We start from the raw sequence: 22,668 nt of genomic DNA on the forward strand, positions 1-22,668 counted from the left end.
TTCACTCTGGTTTTTTGTTTTGCTTTTGAAAATTCAGACATTTCCCTTCTCTATTTTTAGATCATCTCTCACATTCCTCATGATCTTTCAGATATCAGAAACAGCAGCTGATCACTGTAAATAAATAAAAATAAAATCAGGACAGCATTTGCCTTTCTTCAGTCTGGTAGTACTTTTCTTGTTTTCAGTACTCTGTCAGATATCACTGATGGTGGCTCAGCAATCAAATCTACCAGTTCTTGTAGGACCTGCAGATGTAATTCATCTGGGCCAGGTGACTAGAATTCATCAAAGGCAACTAGGTTTTCTAAATATTTCCTTACATGTCTTGGATAACAACTTTCCGTTAGTGATTTTTGTTCTCTCATTTCCAGTGCAAAGATCAGCTCTCCCTTTTCTCTCTTCTCTGTTAAAACTGTCCCAAAGATCTCTCTTTGACCTTTTTCTCCTAATATAACTTTTAAAAAAACAAAACAGACTTTTTGTTGTCATTAGCTTTCTTTGATAGACTCAACTTATTCTGACCTTTAGCATTTCTGACTATTTTTACAAGCCTTATGTCACACATTTAATTTTTATCCTGTTACCTGTCCTTCCATTTTACTTTAAAATTTTTCTTACTTTTTCTTTTTATGAACTTAATTATTCAAATACACAAAGAACAAAAAAAATTATTTGTTAAATTGTAAACTTGATATTTAGTTTGCTTTTAGAAGTTTATGTAAACTTTAACAAGATAGTATCTAAATTGCCCTCTTTGTTTCTGGGTCCCATCAAGAAGTTTTTTGTTTTCTTCTATTGTAGTATTCTTAAAATTGATGTTTTGTTTTGACATTTTGGGCATTTTCCAACAAATATCAAAAGAAACTCCCTTTGTAATACATTCCAGGTTAAACAAAATTTCCTGTTAAGAGTGGAACTGATATGAGAGCACATCATTTTCATTCTTGTAGAATAATGATTTTTGACAGACAAGAAGGATATTGGACTTAATTTTAATGGCTTTTGTACCAGAATGCTTTTAAAAATAGGTTGTTCACATTTATTTTTTTCAACATTGATGTTAGCACCTAAGAAATGTCATTTTTCATTGAAGAGCTATGGTATAACTAGAAGTATTGTGCTTTACTATAGCACAGCACTTTAAATGCAAAAGCTGAATTTAAAATAAGTTTAAGGATATCTAGTTTAGTTCTGGTTTTAAACACTAAGCTGTGAGAAACTTAATTTCAACATTTTTATTTCCGTAGACTCATAATCATTTAAGAAAAAATAATTTGCATGACCATTTCATTTTCAACTTTGGGGGTGGGATGGTTGCATATAAAGGTAATGAGTATACTTTTGGTTTGACTATCTTTACAAAAAAAAAAAAAAACTTCATCTTTGTTTAAAGCAATTTCTTTAGGCAGCCCTGACTACTTCTTTTGATGTTTCGCATAATATTTCAGAGAAGAATCATGTACACATTATTTTGTATACATGTAGGCAATCACCATCATTAATCTTCTTAGTGGCATTTTTTATGTAAGTACATCACAGTTATTTTAGCTTGAAAGTTATACCCCTTAGGGGATGTGGACCAGGAATGCTGAACTGAGGTTAATAGATAAAAATATTTAAAAAATGAATTTGACATTTTTCATCTGTAGTAGCATCAAATTAAATATGATGTTTTTAAAAATTATTTTGTCTCAGGCCATTTAGGGAACTGATAAGTCTTAGGAAATGAATCTTAGGAATTTCTTGAAAATCTTCCCAAGCTGATAAATACAGAAGAGGAAAATGGAATTTTTGCCAAAGTGAAAATAAGCATCCTATCTGTATTAATGATATATATAGCAAGAACATAAAAAGTGTGGCTACAAATTTGTACTTAATCCATTCCAAAGAATGGCTTTCCAGGTGATTTAGTGCCATCCCCCCCCCTCAAAATTTACTCATTGGTCATTATGGGCTAGATACAATGAGGTAGTTTAGTAACTATTTTAACCATGTTTTGGACCTCTGAGGCTGAGGACAATAATCTTTGAAAAATGTAGGAGACCACTGTTGATTTTTTTGTTTCTGGGCTTAGAGATTTCTCCCAAATGGAGATGGTTATTATTCATAATTAAATATTTGAGACCTCCCTCCTAGATATTTTACTGAACTAAAGCTTATTCATTTTTGTTGCCATGATAGTTTGACTATAGAAACCATTTTATTTTTCAAAAAAATTCGGTCTGCTTGCCCTCAACGGTGTCATAATAAATGATAACTACAGTGCCTACGAACATCAGTAACTTAAAGAATTTTTTTTCCTGAATTAAAATTCTTACTAACCTAACTCCTGATTTTGAGCTCCCAGTCCTTTTTCCTGGTGCTGATGATTTCAATGATTGCTGTGACAGCAATATTCAATGACTATGACTACCAAGATTCAATAATGTAAAGATGATATATTTTATCAAATTTTTAGTTGGGTCGCATTTGTTTTAATGCTTATTTTACGTAAGGAACCAAATTAATGTTTAGATACATACATCAGATTCACTATTTGACAATTATAAGGGGAATTGCTCTTAATGTTTAGCTTTCAAAGCCTTTCACAACCATGCCAAAACTTGTCTTTCCAGATTCATTGTACGTTATTCTCCCTCACATACAGATATCTCTGGGCCATTGCATTAGGCATATCTCATGCCTGGAATGCATTCCCTCCTTCTATCTCACTGAATATCTTTCTTCCTTCAAAATTAAACTGAAGCTCACCCACCTTTTATGGGAAGCCTTTCCTTATCTACTCAACTACTTTGCAACTATTTTCTTTATGTTTATTTTGTTTATATATTTTATGCTCTTATTGTTTCCCCTATTGAAATATAAATACCGTAATAGTAGGGATTGTTTAATTTATTATATATTTTATCTCCAGCATATAGCACAATACCTGATACAAAGTACACATCTAATTAATGCTTGTTAATTGATTAAAGAGAGAATTCAATAAACATATGTTCAGAGCCTGATATATACAAAGATGATTGCTAGGTGCTGATGATAGCAGAAGAAAAAGGCCCTGATCTCTAAAAGCTTGCATTTTATTGGTAGGAGGAAGAACAGGATCCAACATGGTGTGTACAAGAAAATAAATAAAAGTATATGCAAAATTAATACAGAGTACTTTCAGCAGGGAAAAAATACTAATAACTTTGAGGATCTGAAAAGTCTTTGTGTAGGAGGTAGCACCAGAACCTTCCTTTGAAGATAGGTAGCAATTCTACAAGGCAGAAGTGAAGGAGAGAATGCATTCCACATAGGTAGATTGTGCAGTAAAGACTGAGAAGAATTACTCAGGACGGAGAAAAATAGAGAGACCAATGTCATACGAGCCAAAGAAGGAAGATTTTCCTAGAGTCAGAGTTGTTCAGTGTTAAAAGCTGCAGAGGTAAAATGGAGAACTGAGAAAATGCCGTTGGTTTCAGCAATTGAAAGATCATCAGTAACTCTAGAAGAAAGTGTTCTAAGGGTTGGTGTCAGAAGCCAGATTGCCTGAGATTGAAGAATGAGTATGCCTCAGACATTTACTGACTGTGTGACCCTGATCAAGTCACTTAACCCTGTTTGCCTAAATTTCCTCATCTGTAAAATGAGCTGGAGTAGGAAATGTCAAATCAAAACCCCAAACAGAGCCATGAAGAGTTGAGCGCAACTGAACAACAACAGGAGAGGAGAAAAAGGAAGCATTATGAGTATAAATAACCCTTTCTGGGGTCATAGAGTTGAAAGGAAATCCAGAGGTCATTGAGTCCTTCCTCCTCATTTTACAAATGAGGAAACTGGGGGGTCAGAGAGGTGAAGTTACTCATGTAGAGTTGCACAGCTACTAGTTTCATGAGGAGGAGTTTAAATCCAGGTCCTCCTAACTATACACGTCCAGCTCCCTATCAGTATGCCAGGAGAAGATGACAAGAGGTATTTGTTTTGTTTTTTACTATATAGGGCATGTCTGTAGTTGCTGTTACAAGCCAGTAAGTGAGAAGAAATTAAAGGTGAGAGGAAGATTGAGGATAGATGGAAAAAATGAGTGGGGAAGGGATTAGGGGTACAAAGGGAGGAATTAGCCTTGACAAGGAAAAAGGCCAGCGTTTTTCTCCAAGACTAGAGCAAAGGAGGAAGGAACTGAAGATGGAATAGGAAAGTAAAAGTAGCTGCTGCTGCTCCTGTCTTCTATGTTTTTCATGAACAGAGAAGAATAAGTCCTCTCATGAGAGAGGAAATGAAGAAGAGGTGTCATACAGGATTGAGGAAATAGTTTAGAGTAGGTATTGTGGAGAGTATGATAGAATTTATTGAGAAGGAATAATTAAACTAATGCTCCAGTTGAGAGTAGATGACAAAGTAGCATTGAATCCATTTGGCACAGGGAATGTTCATCAGCACATGAGTAGGAAAGAAGGCATTTAGTTTCTGCGGGTAACCCAGATTAGAGTTTGGCAAGGAAATTATTAGAAATTATTCTCTGTGACCCAATGAAAATTTAGTCCATTTTTTGAAGTCTTATATTAATGAAATATTAGAACTGGACTCATAAATGCAAACTTAGAATTCCCAAAGAAACTACATTTTTTTTTTTGCAGTTTTAAAAATTCTGTATTTTATAGTGACGTGAGATTGGTGACCTTTTGTCCCTGAAGGTATATCTGACATTAAAAAAAATTCCCCAGAAAATAACATTATAGGAAGTTTGGACAGATGCCACCACATGGTTTTTAATGAAAACAGTCTGAAAACTTTGCATAATTCTTTTAGAATTATGTACTTTGCATAGACATAACAGTGGCATGTATCTAAAGGATTCATTGCTCAAAAATAATATGATCTTGAACTTCTGTTGTATATTTTCTGTTGCTTTAAAATGTTAGTAGCAGTTTGTGAGTAAGACAGGCAAAAGTTTTAAGACCATGAGAACCAACTGAATTTGTAAATATATTTTTCATTTAATTCATGTGAACTTTTGCATAGGGAATAATATGGAAATTTTGCTCTTTTTTTTTTTAACTGGAAAGATTAGTGGTTGAAACATAAAATCCTAGTATATCATAGACCCAGATTGCTATATATCTAGAAGCAACTTTAAAGGGCCATTCTAGTTCAGTCTTCTCATTTTAAAGTCTGTTAAATTAGTCTTTCTATTGATTCATGTTTGGAGGCCATGAATCAAAATGTTGATAGTACAGTGATACTATGACATCATTAGGAAACAAACTGGAAATTCAGGCTGCAAAAATGACATCTGTAGGATAAATAATCATGATGAGAAACATCTGAAGTCTCCTGAAAAACACTGGTAGTGCATACTTATATCCTAGGATTATTTTTTTTTTTATGATGTAGCTGATGACGTACATTTCTTTATGACTTTGACTTTTAGACTTGTGGTCTTTACTCAAGAAGACACTTCCCCATCCTTGTTTGTTGGATACTGAGCTGGTTTTTGGCAACTCTTGTTTTCTAGCAGCCCACAACTATGTTGAATTCTTTGAAGTTATGTTTCATTTTTCCTTTAAAGCGTATCTTTCTGTTCATCCTGTTTGTGATTGCCTCATTTCATCTCCATATATGAGCTGCTTGAACTGCCATTCTCTCCACATGTTCCACACAGTAGAGCATTATCATGACAAGTATCACTTTAATGCTGGGAAAGAGTATATTCCAAGATCATCATTGATTATCTCTTTTTAAAATGTTAATTTTTTCTTTCCATGGTCTCATAGTCTGTCACCCCTGGTCTCACTTTCCTACCAAAGTTTTCACCATATGGTTGACCAGCTCAAGTGTACACTACTTTCTGTCCTTGAATTATCACTTTCACCTAGCCAAACCCAACACTAAGGTAGCCCACCATCATTTTTCAAAATGATGAGCTTTTGATATCAGTGATAGCTAGACAAAAGGGTAGTAAATCATGACTTTTCCCTAGTCCTTGCGTGGAGCTTATACCATATTGGGGCTATACTACATGGGATAGTAATTTAGACCTGGAGGGGATTTTAGAGAGCTTCTCACTCAGCCCTTTCATGTTAAAGATGAAGAGACGGGCCTAGTGAGATTGAGTAACTTAGTCAAGTGTCTCACAACATAGAAGTAGCAGAGGTGGGATTTGAACCCAAGTCTAACACAAATGGTCAAGGGGAGAAACAGATATATTCTTTGCTTTTCATTACCACTACCAGCCCATCCAAATACCATCATCACCCAGAAACCTTTCCTCACTCTTTTCCATCTTTATTAACCAGTCCAGTTCCTTCTGTCAACCAAGAAATGTTTATTAAGTCCCTTCTTTTTGCCAGGAAGTTGTCTTAAGTGTCAGGGATACAAAGAAAATATTAAATTCCCAGACCTTGAAGAATTTACATTCTGTTGAGTGAGGAAATGTCCATTATGGGCATAGACAAAGTAAATACAAGGTAATTGGTGGGGATGGGAAGGAAAGCACTAGCAGCTAGGGGTATTGGGAGAGGCTTCTTATAGGAAGTAAATGAACCAAATAAAGGAAAAAGGAGATTCCTTCCTTTCCCAAGGAGCTTTAGAACTTGGCTATTATAGTCTTCTTCTGCAGCCCAGTGCTGCAGAGGGACCTCAGTATACCTACTGATGTTCCTTCAAGTATCCTGCATGCCCAGTTCATTAACCTCAACTCCAGCCCCATACATTTCCAACTCCATCTCAGCTTCTTTGCATCTTAAATATTATCACTCTGAACCTCTATAATCTGCAACTCTCAAATTCTACTGTTTGACAACTTTGTGTCCTTCCATCTTTCCCATCTGCCTCATTCCTCTTAAATATCTTCTACCTTACTATGACCAGTCATTTTTTCTTTCCATGCTCTACTAGTCTGTCATCCCTGGTCTCACTTTCCTACCATAGTTTTAACCATATGGTTGACTAGCTCAAGTATGCACTATTTTCTGTCCTTGAATTACCACTTTCACCTTGCCAAATCCAACACTGAGGTAGCACACCATCTGTCTTTTCCACTACTACTTGGACACTTTTCAGATGCCATGACTTGTTCTGTTTAGTTCCACTATAAATTAATGTTCTCTGACTTCTACAGGTCTCTTATTACTAAAGGATAACCTTTCTACTCCTTCCCACCCATACTATACTTTTTCTTACGCTACCTGTTGCCACATCTTTCCTTCCTCTCAAAGGAGGACTTTACTTCCTACCTTGAAAAAAAAAAAGCATCCATCATAAGTTTCTTTTTCTCCATTGCACCATTCTTTGAAATTCCTATACATTATTCCCCTATTCTTCCCTCCTTTACTTCAGCCTCTAAAGAAAAGGTGACTTTTCCCGTTCTGAGCAGCTTGGATTGACCTAAGGGCTGGGAAACATTGAAAGTTTGTAGGTCTCCAGTGTCAGCTGTCCCTGAGATCATGAAATAATGTTACATTCAGTACCTCAAGAAAGCAGCAGCAGGACTAACCCAGACATTCTCTCTAAAATTGTGAAGTCCAAAGTCAAGAACATGGGCTGGGAAAAATAAACAACCGGAAGAAAAAAGTCCCACCGTGAATCTATAATGGTGTCAGGGAAGCTCAGGACATAAACCAAGAGGGAAAAAAATTATTCCAAAACCTCTGTATACAAAGCCTCAAATCAAAACACAACCTGGGCACAAGTCAAACCAAAATTCCTAGAAGAGATAAAACAAGAACATGGTAAAACACTTGTTTTGTTTTGATATTTTAAGAATGTACATAAATTTAAAAGCCAAATGAAAGTGATAGAGGAAAATGTGAGAAAAGAAATGTGAACTATGAAAGAAAGATATCCTTACCTAAGAAAATAACTCCCTAGAAGTTGAATTGACCAAATAGAAGCTAGTGGCCCCATGAAACAATAAGAAATATTAAAATAAATCAAAAGAATGAATAAAATAGAAGAAAGTGTAACTTATCAGGTCAGTGTAACTGACCTAGAAAACAGATCAGGAGAGATAATTTAGGAACCACTGGACTACCTGTAAACCATGACCCCATCCCCACAAACAAAAAAAAATTTTTTTTAAATAGCCTAGACATATTACCTGAAAAAAATCATAAAACTTCCCAGATCTCTTTGAACCTGAGTTCAAAGTAGAAATAGAAAACATCCATTGTTCTCCTCCTGAAGAAAAAAAAAAAAAAAACAAAAAAAAAACAGAAACGAAAACTCCTAGGAACATTAAATCCAAAGTTTCCAGGTCAAAGAAGAAATACTTCATATAGCCAGAGAGAAAGAATTCCAGTACCAAGGACTGACTGGATCATACAAGATTTAGCAGCTACAATTAGAAACGAGCAGAGAGCTTGTAATGTGATATTGCAGAAGACAAAACATTTAGGCTCACCAATGAGAATAATATACCCAGCAAAACTGAGTATAATCCTAAAGGGGGGGACACAACTTTTTTAAAAAATTTATTTATTTTTAGTTTTCAACATTCTCTTTTGTAAGATTTTCAGTTCCAAATTTTTCCCCTTCCCTCCTTTCCCCTCTCCCCAAGGTAGCATGCGAGCTGGTATAGGCTATATATGTATAATCATATTAAACATATATCCACATAGTCATGTTGTGAAAGAAGACTCAGAACAAAAGGGAAAAACTATGAGAGAGGAAAAAAGAAAGATAGAGAAAATAGTATCTTCGATCTGGATTCAGACTCCATAGTTCTTTCTCTGGATGTGGATAGCATTTTTCATCATAAGTCTTTCGGAATTGTCTTAGTTAGTATTGATGAGAAGAGCTAAGTCTATCAAAGTTGGTCATCACACAATGTTGCTGTTATATTGTGCACAATATTCTCCTGGTTCTGTTCTCTTCACTCAGCATCAGTTCATCTAAGTCTTTCCAGGTTGGAAAAATAACTTTTAATAAAAGAGTACTTTTTTTAAACATTCCTATTGAAAAGACCAGAACCACATAGAAACTGAAGTACAAGCCCAAGGACTCAAGAGAAACATATAAGGGGGCAGCTATGTGGCACAGTGGATAGAGCGCTGGGCCTGAAGTCAGGAAGACCTGAGTTCAAATCCGACCTCAGACCAAACACTTGACACTTAATAGCTGTGTGACCCTGGGCAAGTCACTTAACCCCAATTGCCTAAAACAAAACAAAACAACAAAACAAAAAGAGAGATACATGTAAGAGTAAATATGAATGAAAAATTGTACGGGGCTAAACAATTTCCATTCTAATATGGGAAGATGATACATGTATCCCCTATTTCTATCATCAGGGGTCATAGAGGGAGTCTAATTATAATTAGATAGAGGGCCTGGGAGTGGTTCTATTGTGTTTTGATGATCTTAAAAGAAGAATGGAAAGGTAAGAGAAAAGAAATACACTTGGGGGTGGGGTGGAGCTGAGAGAAAGAATGGGGAAAATCATATAATTGGTGTGCATATGTAGAAGTCTGTTCAATGAGGAAGAGAGTTCAATATAAGAATACATTTCACTCATAGACAGGTGAACAGGGAGAAAAGGGGTTAAGGAAAAGGGGAAAATAAGAGGGAGGGTAAATAAAGGAAGAAATTAGACAGAAGCAAAACAAATTTTTTGTTTTAGAAAAGGACAGGAAACAGAGAAGGGAAAAATGAGAATAGGAATTAACAGTTCTATTTGAATCAACAATTGTGGCTAAGAATGGGATGGACTCACCCATAAAAGGAAGACAGTAGTAGAAAGGGATTAGAAACAGAACCCAACAATATGTTGTTCAAAAGAAACACACTTAAAACAGAAAGATATATACACTTAAGAGACTGCAAGAGAATCCACTATGATTCAGCTTAAGTTAAAAAGGCATGAGTAGCAATCATGATCTCAGACAAAGCAGTAGCAAAAACAGAGATAAACAGGTGTCTCTGAAGAGGACCAGTGACATTACCAGTAGTGTCTTGATTCATGCATGATTTGAATTTTAGTGAGTCAGAGTTGCTCAGAGTCCTCACCCTCACCCTCTCTTCCTGAGTAATTGAAGTCCAATAGCAGGACAAAAGTCAAGACAACTGACTATAGCCCGGGATGCAGTAGACTGCCTTGGTGTTTTATATCTGACCAGGCTCTGGGTGCACCATAGCATCTGCATCAACCTCCTTCATTGCCATTCAAGCAAATTGTTCTTGTCTGCCTATTCCGCCAGAGAAAAGTCTTCATATGCTGGGGGTAGCAATCCTTCCACTTCATCAACAGGTTTGAGACCTGTCAGTTACCCTCAGCCTGGTTTAACCCATTTGCCAAGATGGTTTTACAGGGGTATGGCCACTACAAGTTACAGCTTCTTAGAGCCATACGTGAGAGGAGGGTGAATGAGGTGGACACCAAAGGTGGACGAACAGCCCTGAAAGGGGCTCAGCAAGCCCTAACACCAGAGGTGCTAGTCCTCTGGAACACTACAAACACTCCAGGTGTATAAAACAGGTACTACTTAGCTGAAATGTATAGGAATATAAAATGTATCTTTTTACAGACCATAATGCAATAAAAATTCAGTTTAATTTATTCAATATATTCAGTTGCTTCTTTGAAGCGAAGATTAAAAAATTAGTTGGAGCCTAAAGCCTAAAGAATGGGTCAAAGAACAAATGTTAAGAACAATTATTAATTTCATAAAGGATGATGGCAACAATGAAGTGACATATCAATATTTGTGAGATGCAGCCAAAGCAATATTTAGGGGGAAATTTATATCTCTACATGTTTTCATCAATAAAAACAAATAAATGAATCAAGCATGCAGCTAAAAAAAATCCTAGAAAACCAATCAATGAAAAATTCACCATTAAACATCAAAATAAAAATCCTAAAAATCAAAGAGATTAACAAATCGAAAGTCCCTTCAAAAACCATTGAATTAATAAACAAAACTATGAACTGTTTTAAAAATAAAATGGAAAATCTATTAGCTAACTTGATTTTTAAAAAGAATAAAACCAAATTGCCCCTATCAAAAATAAAAAGATTAATTTGCAACTAATAGAAAAAGAAATTAAATCCATCCAGACCAGATTAAATCCATCCAGATAAAATCGATATTTACAAAAATGTTTCCCAGATAGCAGAATAAGAAATAGAGAACTTTAATGACCTTATGTTAGAAAAAGAATTTGAATAAACCATAAATGAATTCCTACAAGGAGAGGGAGAATAGGGCCAGATGGATTTACAAGCAAATTCTATCAAACATTTAAAGAACAATTCGAGTAATCATTATCTATTTAAAAAAATAAAACAAGAAATCCTATCATATTCATTCTGTGAAACAAATATGGTCTTCATACCTAAACCAGGGAGAATCAAAACAAAAAGAAAACTATACCCTAATATCCCTAGTAAATATCGCTACAAAATATTTCACTTGAAATATTAGCGATGAAGCTACAGCAACATATTGCAAAGACACTGGGCTGAATTTATACCAAGACTGCATGGCTCATCATCATTATTATTAGAAAAACTCTAAACATAATTGATCACATTAATAACAAAAGCAACAAAAATAATAGAATAATATCAGTAGATGCAGAAAGAGTTTTTGACAAGATACAGCAAACACCCTTTCCTATGAAAAACAATAGAAAACATGCTAATAAATGGAGCTTTCTTCGATATAAGAATTGACTTTGTAAAACCTAGAGCCAGCATTCTCTGTAATGGTTGTTAGCTAGAGGCCTTTCCAATACTATCAAGAGTAAAACAAGAATATCCATTATCACCATTACTATTCAATAAAAGGCAAGAAATCCTAGCTACAGCATTAAGATGAGAAAGTGAAATTGAGGGACTATGCATCAGCAAAGATCAAGCAAGATTATCCTTTTTTTGTAGGTGATATAATTATTTACTTAGCGAAAACTAGAGAGGCAGAATGGTGTATTAGAAAGAAGACTGGACTTGGGTTCAGGAAAACTGGTTTTAAATCCTACTAAAAGTGACTAAGAAAGTCTTAAGACCTTTGTAATTTTAAAGGTTGTAAGATACTGGAATTCTAAAATTTGAAGACTGATTTTTCTTTGAGAAATTTTCAACAGAAAACACAACTATATTTTGAAATTATTTAAGAATACATATTCCTAGAGTTGAGAAATAGTTTCAGTCACTTCTTAAATTCCCTTTAGTCTTGTTGTTTTATGTACTTAAAGAAGCAGGACTTTTTCTTTCCTTAGAGAAGTTTAATTTCCTGAAAATTGACTAAGAAATGCAATGCAAGTATTCTCTCAATTTAAATTTATCTGAACCTCTCCTTTCCCAACCCCCTTCTTTGGCTCCTTACATAGGAAGGAGCAGAAGACTTAAAAAGATTTCCTATTAGCCTCCGGAGAGGTTTGGGTTGTACCTATGGGATATTTGTTCCCCCTTGGACAATTCACATTTTAGTTGATCTGCATTGTGAGTTAAAATAGGCCAGCTGGAAACCTAACCACTTTTTATAACAATGTTTCTTTGGGGAAAATGTGTTCTGAGAGTTCCAAGCAGTGTATTTATAAATGAACTTTTGGAACACAGCCTGTCTTAAATTGGGAATTGCCTACTCTATAATTTGGTTAGTATGAAAGGCTTACCATGTTTTGTGTGTGTGTGTGTTTGTTTCTAAAATTAGGACAAACATATAGCTATTTTTGTGAATAAAAGATAATATTTGAGGATAGTTTTCTTTATGATGGTATTAATAGACACACATAAATAGATCATGTTTGAGTCATTGAGCATCAAGTTCACAAACCTCTTCTTTGCTTATCCATCTCATATTGTTAGATAAGGGCACACCTTCATCAAAATTTTGCCACAATTTTAAACCTTATGAATTCCAAGAAAGCTTGGTCTGGCAGTTGTGGTGAGCAGGCTTCATGAAGGCAAAAAGAAAACCAATACAAAATTCAGGAAAATACATAATACAATAGTTCACTAATGAGCTCCAAATGTTGTTTCATGTTTGAAGTCAACTTCTTAAGAAAACTGGGTTTCTAGGAGAAACAGCTTCATTTCATAGTAAGCAGAAGACCTGAGAGGTAAAGAAATAGTAACTTTTAGTGTCAGAAGAAACCTCAATGAGGATAGAATTGGAACACAACTGAAATGGAGGCTATAAAGTTCAAATTAAAGATAGAAGAATGCTGAAAGCCAATATAAAATGGCTTTGTGGCAAATTGGAAAAATACAGCCACAGAAGTCTAGGTCAGAGGGGAATTTTTGATCTCAAGTATTCTTTAAAAATAACAAATCACATTTTGAGTAAACTACACAAGAAGCCTCATGCCTGTACATCATGAATACTTTTATCAAGAGAAAAATCAGAAGCAAGTGGTCGAAAGATATGAAAGGTTTTCAAAAGAAGAATAAGTAAAGTATTAGTGACCATATGGAATCATGCTCCAAATCATTAATAATAAACATTCATTAAAAGAAGTCTGTAGCTTCACCTTATACCCAGCAAGTTAGCAAAGATAACCCCAAAAGTGAAAATGGTCATTTATAGGGAATGTGGGAATATATAGGGAAGACAAGGCACACAAAAATTTCTGTGAGTTCCAACTATTCATGAAACTACCTAGTATTATGTGAGAAAGGATGTGTGCCAGTGGAAAGGGTTGATTTTGTAGTCAGATGGTCTGGGTTTAAATTCTGACAATGCCAGTTACCATCTGTGTGACCATGGGGAAAGTCTTTTAAACTCCCTGGGCCTTGGTTTCTTCACCTCTTAAATGAGAAATTTTGAGTAGATGATCCTCTGGAATTACTTCCACTTCTACCTTGATACCCTTTAACTCCACAATGAACAAGTAATGTCCTTCGTTTGGGGTGGCTAAACAGACTAGTATGTGGATATGATGGGATGTTGTGCATTAAGGAATGACAAACATAAAAAATTCCAAGAAACAGGAAGATGAATATGAATTGATACAGAGTAAAGAAAACAAGAAAGACTATATACACAATGATGACAATAATGTAAATAAAAACAACACTAAGCCAAAGTGAGTCATTATAATAGCTAGTATTGGCCTGGGAGAACAGATTAAGAAACTGTGGAGTAAGACAGAAGGTTTATGTAGGGTGATCCAAAAATCTAAGTGCAGTTTTCAGCTTTACTAATTAGTAAGTAGCTAATTAACTTAATGCTTAGTAACTACTAAAGCTTAAGACTCTACTGAGACTTTTGAGACACACCTGTACATTGTTAAACACAATCAACAATCATTAATTCACCTCCTGTTGTATTGGCATAGGTGCTATCACATGAACACCTTGTTTGTTTTTGTTTAACTTTTTCTTTCTGTACAAGGGAGGGTTTATTCTCTAGGGCTAAGGGGTGATATATCCTGAAGTGACTGATGGAAAAACAAAAAGCATCAATAAATTTTTTTAAAAGAAAGTAATCAGGAGGCACTGGACATGACAGTCACCAATAATATAATAAAAAAGTAAAATTAATTAGGTTTTACTGGACAGGATTTCTCTGGAAAATTACAACTCATTTAATGTCCCTACAATTTCTCCTGAAGTAAAGGCCCATCTTTTTGATGCCAGTATTCTTCCAGTAATGTTGAATAACAAAGAGGGACATAGAATATCACAGTCTTTGACAAACTGAAATTAATCACTCAAAGGCTAATAGGGAGGGAGATGCATCATGGAGATGAGTAGATTTCAACACATTATAAATGAAATATGCCGAAGAAATGGTATAAGGAATATCATTAGAGAAATTTTTTTTTTTTTTGGCTATGCAGTGGGGTTAAGTGACTTGCCCAGGGTCACACAGCTAGTGAGTGTTATGTGTCGTGCGGCCGCATTTGAACTCAGGTCCTCCTGAATCCAGGGCCGGTGCTCTATCCACTGTGCCACCTAGCTGCCCCGAGAAATATATTCTTTTAAAAAAAAAAAAAAAAAAAAAAAGATGGGCTTGTCATGTAGCAGAAGTAAGGAATAAACTGATGGAGAGTCCATGTGCTCTGCTGCTATCAGTAATATCAAGAGATGTTAGAAAGGCTTTGACATGTTTATAGAACCTCTTGTGAATTTGTTTTAATTTTTATGTTATTCTTACCTTTTTTATTTTTGCATCAGTATTTCCTAATATATCATACTCTCTTCCTCTGCCTAGTTCATCATAGCCTATCCCATGTGCATTATAACTATTTAGCGTTCAGTTTCTTTTTTTGTTGTTGTTGTTCTTTCAGTTTATATTACATTAGTAGTATATATTCAGATATATTGTTTTCTTGGTTCCAGTTACTTCATTTTACATCAGTTCCACACTTCTATGAATTCTGTATGTGCATTTTTACAGCAAAACAATATTCTATTACTTTTCACATATCACATTTCATTTAGCCATTCCTTAATCAGTCATTATCTACTTTGTTTTGCACTTCTTCACTTTTTGATGAATTTGTGGGAGGACATGTTTCAGAATCTCATGGTATAAAATGGCCATCAGTAGGTCATGTCTCCATTATTGAAGAGCTTACCTGTGTGGATGACATTATATATCCCTTGAAGAGTGTGAAAGAAAAGATAATTAGATAAAACAAAAAAATGAATAGAAAGGACAGTGCTAAATGTAGTTAGGAATGGATGAAGATGTCTTTTCCATAGTGGAATCTCACATGGTTAAGAAAGCAGCATTGCAGGGAGAAGTAGGACAAAGGTTTGACTTGGAGACAACACTCAGTCTTTCAATGCCTGAAATCCTTCAATCTTAATTACCTGGGAAGGTTCTTCCACAGGCCAGGCTGTTTTATCCCACATTATAACTCTCCCTAACCTTTGAAACTAAAAACCAAAATTTGTAAATATTCCCTATTGTCTTCTCAAGTATTTGTTGAAAGATAATATATTTAGACCAGAAATAAGATTTTGAAATGAGAGACTTGCATTTTACAAAACCCAGTGGCAATCCCCAAGTTAAATTACTCTGAGTTGTTCTTGTTGTACTCTTTGAAGTATACTTCCAAGTATTTTAAATGAAAAGGTCAGGAAAAGTTTCTTTTTTTTTTATATGGGTGTTTCTTGTATATAAATTATTTCCAAAAGAGTTCTGGGTGGATTGCTATTTAATTATTGTTGTCATAATTGAGTCGTCCAATTTTAAAGATTTTTAGTTCCTCAGCTTTAGGATTATTGATGTTGTTTTTCCGAAGTTGGGTGGTCCCAAGAAGTAAAAATAATTTTTTTAACTTCTAAAAATGTATTTTGTGTGAAACTGAAAACCTGTATGATAGTTATTTTTTAGGCAGTCAGAATAGTGATTAAAATCAGATGGGCTTATAACTATCTCCTAAAAAATGTTCCTGAATAAATGCCAAGAGGCTTCTAGGATGGGTGTCTTTTTAAGAACTTTGAATATAAACAGTTGTGTTCTACAGAGAGATTTAAATGATCTCATGGTGACAGTGAGAACATAGCATTCTTAAGTTATCGTAGTGTTGTGTAATTGCCTAATTTCTAATTCATTTTTCATTCCTTTAGTATGTCAGTGTCTTTAGTGAAATTGATGCAAGCAAATAAGATTCTATACCTAGCTGAAGGAAACATTATCTTTGTTGTAACCTCACTAAAATTAACAAAATAATTATTTTTTGATAATTTCAGAATAAAGTCAGTTTCAGTTGAATTTTGGGATCCATTTGAATCAGATATGTATTAGACATGAGATTAAAGAGAATTTGATATGACTGAGTTTTTCATGGTAGATAATCAAGTGAGTGTTTATTATTTATTACATACCTGATACTATAATAAGTAGTATATAATACAGGAGTATGAGTTCCTGCCCTCAAAGAGCTTAATGTAGTTCATAGATTTCTACATAGAGTCCGTGAATTTAATTTTAAATATTTTATGATTATTTTAGTATAATTGGTTTCCTTTGCAATTCTATTCATTTAAAAACTTTAATCTGAGGATTCTCCAGGCTTCACCAAACTACTGAAGGTATCCATGACACAAAAAAATTAAGAATCCCTATCTAGTTGGAAAGAAGACATATGATGCATGAAGCCAGTATTAAAAAAAAATACTTTTCTATAAGTACAGAAGGATTCTGGACAGCCTATTAACAAGTAAGACAGGCTATAATTATGTATTACGTAGTAAGAACAATAAATATTACCTCTTTGAATAGAATTGTGCATGCTGGTAAGTACTAAAGTTGAACATTGAATTTGAATTGCTTAGGCTCATCTAATTCCCCTGAAAGATGATAAGAATGGGAGTTGACACAAAGATAAACTCTCTTAAGTCTTCCAGGTATTTAATTGAAACTCTTCATATAATAAGGGATCCAAGAGTAGCACTACCAGTAGTCATCAATTGTTTTTCATTACAGTGAGTGAAAGTGGGCGGAGTTTACTATGCAATGTGCCCTTCAAGTTACATATTCCCCCTAATATATAAATAAATAGTGAAATCTTGGTTGATAAGAATGTATAAAGAACAGGCTTTAACTAATTGAATTGTGGAGTTAACAGGGTTAACCAGAAAACCATTTTGATGTGTCAGAGATTGTGGTGTTGGATGATTCATTTTCTTGTAGAATCATACAAAGAATGTTGATGTTAAAAATATGGTTCATAGGAGAATTTTTACAGTATTGATGTTGTTGTAAAGACAACTTTGAAAGACTTAGAAACTCTGATCAACTCAAAGACCAACCAGAGAACTTATAATCAACCATGCTGTCCATCTCCCTTTTAGAAGTGATGAACGCGAGTGCAGATGGAGGCATGATTTGTTTGTTTGGGGGCAGGGAGAGGGGAGGAAAGGCAGAGAGGGATGGGAAGAACATGGCTGTTGTGAGAATTTTTCTTGACTACAAAAAATGTTCTCCCTTCCTCAGGTCTTTTTTCCTCTTCCATCCATCTTCTACATAGCTACTAGATAGATAGATAGACAGACAGACAGATAGATATTTTTTTTTAAGGTTTGTGCCCAGGGAGCTTGCAGTAGTTCTCTCTTACCTCTAATTCCAATCTACTTTGCAAGGCTTTTTCACATTACTCCCATTCATGCACTCTACAGTCTAGTCCAAATGGTGTATTTGCAATAGCCCAGGGAAAGATGTGGTGACCACACATAGAAAGAAAGGTTCATATGCAAGAAATATTGTGAATGTAGAATTGACAAGGCTTGGCAATTGATTGGCTATGTGTAGTGAATGAAAGCTTTTAGAAATGATTCAACAATGAACCACATCTTGACCATTTCACAATTAATTGAAAATTGTAGAGGATATGAGATCTCACTGTGCTTTATTGCTTGTTGAACATTTGATTCAGTGGAACAAAATGCCATCTTACAGGCTCTTTTTCAATAAAGTGTGTCTTATCCACATATCAAAAATCTTTTAAGATTCTTTGAAAGACAGAACAACAAAAATAATCCTGATCAGTGATTCTGATCATTAAGATCAAGAGCAGCATAAATCAGGAAAATGTATGATCACTAAAAGTGCTTCCACTTTGATGGAGAGATTCCAGCAGAGAGTCCAGGTTATAGAGGAATTTCTGTTTGTGGATAATATTATGCTTAGGATCATAGAGTTAGAGCTGGAAGGAAAGGTCATCTATTCAATACCTACATTTTATAGGTGAGGAACTGAAGCCTAGAGAAGGTGAAGCAACTTGCCCAGGTTTAGAGATTAAACTCAGGTTTTCTTATTCTAAGACTGTCCAGTTTTCTCCCTGAACCATACAGAACATAGATGACATTGGCTACTGAAAAGATTCATAATCACTTGAGTGTTTTGCTTTATTGTCTATATTTTGATCATTATAATTAGATCAACAATTCGTTGGGCTCAGATTTACATAGAGGAGAGAAAACTTCATTTCCTCAGATAATTGAAGAGCTCCTTTAATGATCCTAAGCTTCACTTAAAAGCAGAGGCACATTTTTAATACCAACATTCTACCTGTGTTGCTCTATGACAGCAAGACATGAAATGAAATCATTTCTGAAGAATAAAAAATTCATTTTCCACAAGGCATTGGAGAGGTGTGTGGTAGATATGAGCAGGCTACAATATATAATGAGGAGTTTGGAAGAAAAATTAAAGTAAAAGACATCATCAAGAGAGTATATGATAAGAAGATAATACAGGCTGGTCACATGGCATGGGAAGGGCTATCTGGTGTATAGAAGTGTCCACTGGTATCCTCTTGATGCAAGAAGAAAGCGAAGGCCTTCAGTACTTTGGTTGGAACATCCGTAGCACATTTATCTGAAAATGTGAACCAGTTGTACAAATGGACAGGCATGGAAGGGTTGCCATCTCAGTTATTGAAAGGACTTCCATATTGATGAAATCACAGATCTATTTGAATTGCACATGGCTAAGAGACAGCTGGTAGCTTGGATAGAGCACTGGGCCTAGAAGCAGAAAGACTTGAGTTCAAATTTGGCCTCAGATCCTTATTAGCTGTGTGACCCTGGGCAAGTCACTTAACTTCTGTTTGCCTCAATTTCCTCAACCATAAGATAGGGATAATAATAGCACCTACCTCTCAGAATGGTTGTAGGGTTCAAATGAGATAGTATTTGTAAAATTGTAGTAATTTGTAGTATTTGTAAAATGCTAGCAGCTGGCATATAGTAAATGCTAAGTAAATGTTTATTTTCTTCCCTTCCTTGTCTACATTTCAGTGGTTGATGGTATGTAGGAAATAGAATTGTCATCTGTCATCCTGATATAAATCCTGTGGTGTTTGTCAATCAGTGATTTGGTTTACTTTGATTTTGTTTGGTATTCCCATGCCTGTGTCTGATACTTTTCTTTTTGATGTCTATTGAATTTTATTATGCTACCTCTTCAAACTATTATCATTCTGTTTTGTCTCCCTTATATTTTGGCACTCCTGTCTCTCCTCATATTCCTTGAAATAAGATGCTTATAAAAAATGAGACTACTTATTCCTTAATAATAAAGTTGAATAAGATTATGTCAGAGGGCTTGAGCTAGCTACTACCCACTCTCCTCTGAATGCCCCCTTTTTATGCTGCTATTACCTTCTGCCATGTTTGATCTCCTTCACTACCATAACACTACCCCCTAAAAATTACCTCTTCTTAAATTTCTCATGGCACTTAGCTCAACTGTTCCCTGCTCCTACTATATTCTACCTTATATCATATTTATTTGTACTAGTCATATTCTTCTCCCTTACCTTTTCTTCCATTAAACTGTAATCTCCTTGAAGAAATTGTTATATTTTTGTCTTCTTCCTTTATCACAGGATTTTTATACATAGTATGAGTGTGATAAAAGCCAAGTTTTATGCATAAGAAAACTAAAGCTGAGTTTATGTTACAGAGCCAGGTGTCAAATCCATGTCTTGTGATTCCAAGTTTCATACTTTTTCTTTCCCAAATTTCTATTACACATGAGTTAGGATCAATCACGGGCATGAGTCAAGCTCATTACACAGTCTGTTTCACTTTGTAACAAGGCTTAAAAATCTTTAGATAATGTTGGACTGAAGGGAGAGTGTAAATATTTTTCTTCAAAATGTCTTGTAATAAGTTTATGCTTATTTAGTTTAGGGAAACCAGCTTTTGTTAATTATCACTTCAAGTCTGCTCAGGTGAATCCTTTACCTTGGGTCATTATTGATATTCATTGCGGTCTTTTGGGGTCTTTTGTTTGTCAGTGATGCTGGAGAGAACCTCAAATGTCATAGGGCCCAGTGAATAGCATCAAGAAATGAATTACCTGTACAGGTTCCTTAACATGTAGCTTCTGCTGAGAAACCTACAATGATGGGGGTCCTAATACTACTTATAAGGCAGCCCATTCCATTGTTGGAAATTTCTAATTGTTAGGATATTAGTTCTTATACACAAATGCTAAAATTGATCTGTGATATCATTAATTTGGTCATTCCCTCCAACAGAGCAGACTGCAAACCATCCATGCCTGACAATCCTGTGCAACTCATTCATGTTCTCCTGGAAACTTTCCACAGGGTCAGTCCGATGTGCTGGAGGCCTTCCTTAATTCTCCCATATTTTAAGGGTACCAGGGGAGTATTCTGTTTAGCCAGCTATCATCCTTTCTTTTCTTTTTTGCCTGTTTTATAGTTCAGACTGAGATCCTTTATGCTCGTCATTGGTTATATGTTGCAACTTATACCACCATGCATCTTTGCATTACCCTTTGTAATAGTTATCTGAATAGTTCTTCAGAGGCAGTGGTATTCCACATCTTACTGCCGTATAGCAATACCCATAGATTTTTGGCATTGAAAAGATGAATCTGTTCTTTCATGGGAAGCCTGGGATCAATAAAAGAGCTTTGCATTTTCCCAAAAGCCATTTAGCCCACAGTCCTTCCTTTTTCAATTCTGGGCTCACCTCATTGTCCTTCTCTACTGTGTGGCCCAGATATGCCTACTGTTAGACAAGCTAAGTAAGGTTTCTATCCAAATCTGTATTAAAATCTGAGCAATAGATATTTTTCATCCATTTGTTCCTTACTGTGGGGGTGGACAAGCCAGATTCCTTTGCCTGATGACATATATCTTTGAGGAGGCTCTATAATATTTTATCGTTTGATGTAGTCAACACAAAGTCATCTGTAAACAGCAGTAGCTAGAAGACCTTAACATCCACAGATAATCCCTTCCCAACCTAGACTTTGTGCTGAGTCTCCTCCATCGTAGTGGTGAATAACTTTGGCAAATATACATCTCACTATGTTATGATTCACCTGATGTATATTATGAGAAGGTTATTGAATAGGGTCATTTCTGTTGCTCCATCTTCCCAGGAGTCCTGAGTGATCTTGATGTAAGGATGGGAAACCTGTGAAAGAGACTATAAGGCACTATATTATCATAGTTCTGTCCATCTGAATCATCTCAATTAAACTTACTTCTTCCATATGACAGGTTGTTAGAAATTTGGAAGCTTTTTACTTTCTACAGCAAGATGGTGGTAAGAACATAAATTATTTTGTTCTTTGGATTTTTCTACAGGACTTAAAGAAAGTGCTGAAGAGATGGTCAAAAACAAGTTGGAAGGAAAAGATAAATTGACTCCTTGGGAACAATTTTTAGAGAAAAAGAAAGAGAAAAAAAAACTGAAAAAGAAGCAGAAGGTATGTTTAAAAATATTTCTTTTTGAACACAGTATGCTGCAAAATTACAATGTACTTTATTATTTAATAATGATTTAAGCACGCCACCTAAATGCCTTTTTCACAAGTAAAAATATTGGTACAATCAGATTAGCCAGTAGTGTAGTCAGGTAGGTGTAAGCCCACTCTAGGTATGTTGGTATTTGGAGTTAGTGGAACATTACTGCAGATGTATAGTTCACAAAATAAGGACAGCCTTCAGCTTAGAGTAGTTCACCTTTAGTCGTTGTGTTCAACTAGTTAAGCCTCACCATAGCAGATGCATTGGCAGGATGGCAGGAGCAGCATTCTGCCTAAATTGCCTCAGTCTCTCAGCTTCATTCTGACCTTATACCCTTACATTTGCACAGTTGTTTTGTCCAAGAGGTCCTCCATTATTGGCTCAAGCCACTAGCAGCAATTGTAGAAGGGAAAGAGTCAAAGTAGTAGGCCAGGGGAAAATGTCCTGTAACTAAAAATAATAAGCGTAACTTCCTCTAGTTATTGGCAGATT

General features: G+C 35.1%; 1 protein-coding gene across 2 annotated transcripts in view; it reads left to right on the forward strand.

The window, feature by feature from the left end:
* Positions 1–22,668, forward strand: part of ESF1 (ESF1 nucleolar pre-rRNA processing protein homolog) — a 98,683-nt gene that overhangs the window by 48,386 nt on the left and 27,629 nt on the right. For both annotated transcript variants that reach the window (XM_027840390.1, XM_027840391.1), the window contains exon 10: positions 22,015–22,136. In XM_027840390.1, the coding sequence (XP_027696191.1) occupies positions 22,015–22,136 (122 nt within the window). The remainder of the gene's footprint in view (positions 1–22,014; positions 22,137–22,668) is intronic.

This window comes from Vombatus ursinus, unplaced genomic scaffold (assembly GCF_900497805.2).
Source record: "Vombatus ursinus unplaced genomic scaffold, bare-nosed wombat genome assembly UNPS02014841.1, whole genome shotgun sequence".
Lineage (NCBI taxonomy): Eukaryota > Metazoa > Chordata > Mammalia > Diprotodontia > Vombatidae > Vombatus > Vombatus ursinus.